At 38.7% G+C, this 7,560-nt stretch overlaps 1 protein-coding gene across 1 annotated transcript in view; it reads left to right on the plus strand.

Annotated features, from left to right (window-relative positions):
• The window catches only part of RALGAPA1 (Ral GTPase activating protein catalytic alpha subunit 1), a 224,124-nt gene extending 216,564 nt beyond the window's left edge, over positions 1-7,560 (plus strand). The window contains exon 40 of the mRNA XM_023514391.1: positions 7,197-7,560. Within this exon, the coding sequence (XP_023370159.1) occupies positions 7,197-7,345 (149 nt within the window). The 3' untranslated portion in view covers positions 7,346-7,560. The remainder of the gene's footprint in view (positions 1-7,196) is intronic.

Raw genomic sequence — 7,560 nt, forward strand, 5'->3', positions numbered from 1 at the left:
AGAGGCAGGAGACTCGCTTGAGCCCAGGAGTTGGAGGTTGCTGTGAGCTGTAATGTTACAGCACTCTACCCAGGGGGACAGCTTGAGGCTCTGTCAGCTTGAGGCTCTGTCTCAAAAAAATAAAATAAAACAAAATAAAATAAAATAAAATAAATAAAAATTCGGATTTCAAGGATTCGGCTTGGCGCCTGCAGCTAAAGTGGCTAAAGTGCCAGCCACATACACCAGAGCTGGTGGATTTGAATCCAGCCTGGGCCTGCCAAACAACAATGATGGCTGCAACCAAAAAAATAGCTGGGCATTGTGGTGGGTGCCTATAGTCCCAGCTCCTTGGGAGGCAGAGACAGGAGAATCGCTTGAGCCCAGGAGTTGGAGGTTGTTATGAGCTGTGATGCCACAGCACTCTACCCAGTGCAACAGCTTGAGGCTCTGTCTCAAAAAAAAAAAAAAGAAAAGAAAAGAAAAGAAAAATTCAAGGATTCGGGCAGTACCTGTGGCTCAAAGAACTAAGGCACTGGCCCCCTATACTGGATGTGGCGGGTTCAAACCCGGCCCTGGCCAAAAACTGCAAAAAAAAAAATTTAAGGATTCATTGGTGTTTGCCCTTCTCTCTCTCTCTCTCTCTTTGTATATACACACACAAATACCACTTTTTATAATTACCTTCAGAAAACATTAAAGAAATTTTATAAATAAGATTTAAATATAATTTCTATGCTGTCAAAATCAGATACAATCTCGTGTGATTATGAAGACCTAGAGTAGCATCTAATCTACTTTGTAACCTCAGCTTTGCTATTAATTCACAAAATCTGTATTGTCCTATATAGATGAGAAAAGATTTATGATGGACAGATCTCTCCCTTCAAATCTTTATGATAGATCATCAAAATTTAACCATCATGGTGGTGCCTATGCTCAGTGGGTAGGGCCAGCTAAAACAACAATGACTACTGCAGCAAACAACAAAAAAATAGCTGGGCATTGTGGCAAGTGCCTGTAGTCCCAACTACTTGGGAGGCTGAGGCAAGAGAATAGCTTAAGCCCAAGAGTTTGAGGTTGCTGTGAGCTGTGACAGCACAGCACTCTACTGAGGGGGACACAGTGAGACTCCGTCTCAAAAAAAAAAAATTATCCATTACATTAAGTAATGTTTTTTAGCTCAGCATCCCTTAAAAGATATTTTAAACTTACCAGGCTTGAAGTGACCTGAAAGAAAATATTTTAGAAGCCCCTCAGAAGTTATGTTTACATATTCTTTTTTTTTATTTTTTTATTTTTTTGGTTTATTTTATTGGGTTTTTTATTTTATTTCGTTGCTTATTTTTTATTTCTTTCCTTTTTTTTTTTTTTTTGGTCGAGACAGAGTCCCACCCTGTGCCCCTGAGCAGAGTGCAGTGGCTTGGTAGCTCACTGCAACCTCAGACTCCAGCGTGTGGGCATCCCGCTGCCTCAGCCCCTGGAAGCCACTGGAATTACAGGCACCCGGCTGGGTTTTTCCATTTTTTTCATGAGTCAGGGTCTCACTTTCGCTCAGGCAAGTCTCGAACTCCTGAGCTCCAGCTATTCTCCCTCCTCAGCCTCCCACAGTGCTGGGATTACAGGCGTGAGCCACTACACCCGGCTCCATATTCTAAATATTATTTGTACGTACCAATAGGGAAATTAATTTCCTACCATATGTAATGTAAGCTATACATTTATTTAATGTTTTTAAAAACAGATTCCTACTCATATTTATCACTAGATTAGCCTGAAATTATAGGCAGCCAAATATCAGTACTTTAAACTTAGAAATTTGGCTTATATGTTTTTGAGCAGGAAGCAAATAATATCAATCTTAAATAACATCCACTACATTTGTGACAATAACTAGTAGGTTCAGTTTCCACATAGAACATACATCTAGTTTTGAAATTTTTGTAATGAAAATAACAGAATAATGATTGATCAGTTACTGAGTGCGAGGCACTGTTCTAGGTACTATTCACTTTTTTCATTTAAGCTTCATGGTAGTTCCATGAAGTTTAAAAGAAAAAAAACTTACCCAGAGTCACCTGGTACATGGTGAAGCCAGCATTCCAACCTAGACCTCATTCTGAAACACATGAACTCTGCAAATGCCTATTTAGTCTAAATATTTTCATCCATTCCTTGCTGCTAAAAGAGGGGACAGAGAAAGAGATATTACCAATAGCCTGTCACATTTACAAATTAGAATTGTTAAAGGTAGGCTCAGCGCCTATAGTACAGTGGTTACAGCGCCAGCCGCACACACCTAGGCTGGTGGGTTTGAACCCAGCCCAGGCCAGCTAAACAACAGTGACAGCTGCAATAACAACAACAACAAATAGCCAGGTATTGTGGGCTCCTGTAGTCCCAGCTACTTGGGAGGCTGAGGCAAGAGAATCGCTTAAGCCCAAGAGTTGGAGGTTGCCGTGAGCTGTGACTCCACGGCACTGTACCGAAGGCAACATAGTGAGACTCCCTCAAAGGAAAAAAAAAAAAGAATTGTTAAAGTTTTTTATTTTATTTTAAGGGTTCTGTTTTTCCCACCCATTGAAAAAAAATTATTTTTTAAATAGCTTTAAGGTTGCCAGGGAAAAGTATAGGCTTTGGGATCAGACTCATCTGGATTAAGTCTTAGTTCTGACATTTATTATTCATATGCAGTCTTACCCAATTTTCTATCTCATACCCAATTTTCTCATTTGTAAGAAGGAGGTATAATAGGAGAGGCTCAGCTTGATTTTTCTAAGTCTGTAGTAGTCCTTGAATATCTTAAAATGAAACCACTTGTTTATGTTTCTGAACTATCTTAAATTGTGTTATTAATAATATTTTCTTTATGATGGTGCTGTATCCCTGCTAATCTTAATCACTTATTAACTCTTTCCACAATATTAAACAATAAAGTTATTGGGTAGTCTTTAACCCTTAACATAAGGTTATATTTAATAGGACTATCAACATAAGAAAGGACAAATTCTTTTATTTTCCACAACTGAACTTAATGGTACGTTGTACTCTCTCTATTTGAATGATCATATTTTGTAAGGGGTCATTTTCTTCAAAAATGATAATTTATTGTTCCTCCTTTCTTCATCATCTCTTCTGACTCAAAGGCCTATTAACTTTTCTCTGTTTAATAGCTTTATTACATAGTTACACTTAGTGTAAAACTGCTATATGCCAGGATCTTTGCATTTATAGTCATCAGTCCTCATAGCAACTTTGCAAAATAATTAGCATTTTCTCCATTTCACAAATAAGAGAATGTCTCAAGTCAGTTTAGTTTGCCCACAATCAGCTAGTAAAGTGACAGACTTGGCATTTAGTCCAGGACTGTCTAACCCATGCCCATGTTCTAACACATCACATTGTCTATTAGTTCAATATTAACAGAAATTCTTTTCAATGGTAAACAGTATTTTAAAAGGCTGTATCTACCCAATAACTAGAAATTTTAAATTGGCCATGCGTGTCACCAAACAATACAAACAAAATCACAGTAAATAACAATCCTATAATCTATATGGATTATAAATGAGAACTCAATATCATATTTGTCATGTTATCTGCAATAATAGTTTATTATAATCAGTGTGCAACATATGAATCATTATACCATCAAAATACATATGCAATGTGTGTGAGCACTGTACGAGTACTAGTAACAAATGCAGTATGCACAAACATGCTCCCAGAGATATTTATAAAACTTTATCTTTGAGGACGTATTAGTAATAAATCAGCATTCTTTATAACTTAAGTTGTCTAAATCAATAGTTAGGCAGAGTGTAAAGTGAGATGTAAAGATCACTCTATTCTTTACGTCTGAAATTGAGGTCTGTCCACTGTAAATATCCACAGAGTTTGGGTATATTGAATCTACTGAGATACCTAATATACCACGGATAGCATTTACTCAAATGGGAGAAGGTACTGATAATGTTACACCACACACATTAGAAAGCCTATTTCTAGCCTCAGTTGACTAAGGGGTTATTTTACTTTGAAGGTATTAAGGTAGACATGGAGGAATTATAGTTTTTGAGGAAAATATTCTTTGAATTTGGCATATTCGAAAGTAGCGCTCTCCAGTAAAACTTCCTATGGTAATGGAAATATTCTATATCTGTGCTGTCCAGCTATGTACCACATGTGGCTGTTAAACAATTGAAATGTAGCTAATGTACCTAGGAACTGAATTTTTACTTAATTTTAATTTCATTAATTTCAATGTGGTTATGGCTAGTTACCATATTAGACAGTGCAACAGTAGAGATTTTGTGACTCAGTGGTTAGGATAATATAGCAGTACAGTAAACACTTCAGAAGGTAGATGTTTATAGAATCTCTCATAGAATTTTTTCTTTTTTTCTTTTTTCCTATTTGAACTTGTTTTATTAGTTGGTAAGTATAACATTTGACTATACAAAGTATTGTCCATTGTGAAACATCATCACCCAACTCATTGCATGCTGAATTGTATTTCATAATAAAAACTTGATTACTTTCTTCTCTGCTCCTCAGTTACCACCTGTAAAATTCTGCACTGTGTCTCTCATATCTGTTACCTATCTTCTCTTTTGTTTTCTCACTTCTGCTCGCTACTCCATTTCTTCATTCACAACAAAGAAAGAAATGCAGTCATAGTTCTCTTCCTCCCAAAACCTCCGCTAGAAAACATTGGCCATCTCAAGGTAAACAGCCATGGGAAGGCCTCACGTGGTGGCTGGGAATAATATGCATTACCAGAAAAGCATGAGCTGTTCCTCTTCACCTTCATTCTGCCATCTATCTGCAGTGCTTCCTGAAAAGGGGCCATAAATTCATATTCTCTTCTACATTTTCCAGTATGGGTCCACTATGAACCAATTCAGATCTTCAGGAAGAGTAAAGGTGAACAGAACTATATTTTCTTCTCGTATTTTGAAGGCCAATTCCATTTCCATTAGAAGAGCAAGAACGTTGGAAAAGTTACTTTAAGAAGGAAGGCAGTTAAGGCTAGGCGTGGTGACTCATGCCTGTAATCCTAACTCTGGGAGGTCGAGGCAAATAGATTGCCTGAGCTCACAGGTTAGAGACCAGCCTGAGCCAGAATGAGACCTCATCTCTAAAAATAGCTGGGTGTTGTGGTGGGCACCTGTAGTCCCAGCTACTTGGGAGGCTGAGGCAAGAGAATTGCTTCAACCCAAGAGTTTGAGGTTGCTGTGCACTGTGACGCCATGGCATTCTACCTAGTGCAAAAAAGTGAGACTATGTCTCATAAAAAAGGAGGACAATTGACCTTGATTATGAGTGACCAGAATATTTTTCCTTGGCAATGTATGTTTTTTCTTTAGTATAACTTTGGCCTTAAAAACACTTCGAAGTGTTCTACAGAGACACATTCTTAATTGTTTAAGACATCTAACTAGGAACCGCACACCCCTTATTGAACTTCTTTGTTTTTCCTTATAAGTATTCATAACTTTAATCACAAATGTTTCATTATATGGGAGTGCTAGCATACTTACCTCCAAGTTTGAAGTGTCAGTGAGGTGCTGTATTGGCTAACAGATATGCCAACAGTCTCCCGGTAAAATAAGGAGAATTATAAATTTAAACCTGCAACCTGTTTTTGTTTGTGATATATAAAGAAAATTTTCATGTACTTAAGACCCAGAAAATCTGGATTAAAGCGCCTTAATACAGAACTTTTTATTTTGTTACTCTGCAGATTTTTTTTTTTCCTGAAGGGCATTTTTTTTTTAATTTTTTTTTTTTTTTTTGAAACAGAGCCTCAGGCTGTCACCTTGGGTAGAGTACCATGGCATCACAGCTCACCGCAACCTCCAACTCCTGGGCTCAAGCGATTCTCTTGCTTCTGCCTCCCAAGTAGCTAGGACTACAGGCACCCGACACAACACCTGGCTATTTTTTGGTTATAGCCATCATTGTTGTTTGGCGGGTCCAGGCTGGATTCGAACCTGCCAGCTCAGGTGTATGTGGCTGGCGCCTTAGCCGCTTGAGCCACAGGCACCAAGCCAGGGCTTTTATTTTTAATGTAATGTCTCATTCGTTTGTTCACAAAGTATTTGAGAACCTACAAAGTGCAAGGTTCTGTAGTATTGCTATAGAGAGAGAATAATAATTCATAAAGTATGGAACTAAAAAACTAATTTGTAAATGACATAAAGAATTTTTTGGGCTCGACACCTGTAGCTTAAGTGGCTAAGGCACCAGCCACATACACCAGAGCTGGCGGGGTCAAATCCAGCCCGGGCTGCCAAACAACAATGACAACTACAACCAAAAAATAGCTGGGCATTGTGGCAGGTGCCTGAAGTCCCAGCTGAGGCAAGAGAATCACTTAAGCCCAGGAGTTGGAGGTTGCTGTGAGCTGTGATGCCATGGCACTGTACCCAGGGTGACAGCTTGAGGATCTATCTCAAAAAAAAAAAAAAAATTATTCGATTTTGTTTTGCTTTTAAAATTTTATATCTACTAATTCCAGTGGTTACCTACTTTCTATGACTGAATAGTGTAACTACAAAGGTCTAAGTTAATGAAAACAAAACCATTATCTCTCATAAAGTAAAGACATTTTGGGGGTCAGGTTGTCTTTTTTGACTGACTTTCAGATGAGAATTCTTACCCTTTCTCCTATCCAGGAATTTATCCTACTCTTCTTAAAACCATATTTAAATACCTTAACATGTATAATAGTCTCATCTCATAGTGCTGAGTTCCTGTTGGGAACTTTTGGTTCCAAACTGGTGCTGTTTTTCAAGTTTAAGTAGTGAAGGCCTTTCGTTTTTTTTTTTTTTTGGGGGGGGGGGGTTATACCCTGAATCCTAGAGGTAGGAATTGCTCCTTCTCAGCTGCTTCTAGAGCCCGTCCCTGCATGCTACTGGTGCTTTGCATCCTTGTTCTTTCTGACCCAAAGATTTTGCTTCCCATTACTTTTTCCAGGGTTCTGGGTTTGGGGATGATGATTGGTGCTTTCTTGCTAATATGATGACATAAGCCACCAGATTGCTGGGTTTTAAATACATTAGTAGGCTGTTGTAACAAGTTTTGGGGCATGCCTTTTCTGTGAAAAGATCTCATTAAGGGATGAGATACTTGCTACAGAGAAGTAGAAGAAAGATTATTTTTTAGGGGATAAGAGGCTGGATGACTGTATTTGCTCTTGCTGTTTCCTACAGGCTCCCACCCAGAGATTCTACCCAGTGAAATTCCCACAGCAACGCAGGTAGATGGGGCTGACCTGGCCTCTCCAATGTCTCCTCGAACTAGCAAGAGCCGCATGTCCATGAAGCTGCGTCGTTCCTCTGGCTCAGCCAATAAATCGTAAGGAGACCAGCAGCCCAGCAGCAGTGATCAGCAGCACCACCTTAGCACGAACCTAGGCTTAACCCTTCCGGCCTCCACGTCTGCCATAACACGCATGTTTCTTGTACATTTATTTGAGAAAACACTGGATTTAAGTAATTTGTAGCTTAGTATTTTAGATTTGGGTTATTTATTCAGTTTGTTTTTATCCCCTTACTCCAAGCTGCCGTGTTTTAA

This window comes from Otolemur garnettii, unplaced genomic scaffold (genome assembly GCF_000181295.1).
Source record: "Otolemur garnettii isolate 467f Iridium unplaced genomic scaffold, OtoGar3 scaffold00052, whole genome shotgun sequence".
Lineage (NCBI taxonomy): Eukaryota > Metazoa > Chordata > Mammalia > Primates > Galagidae > Otolemur > Otolemur garnettii.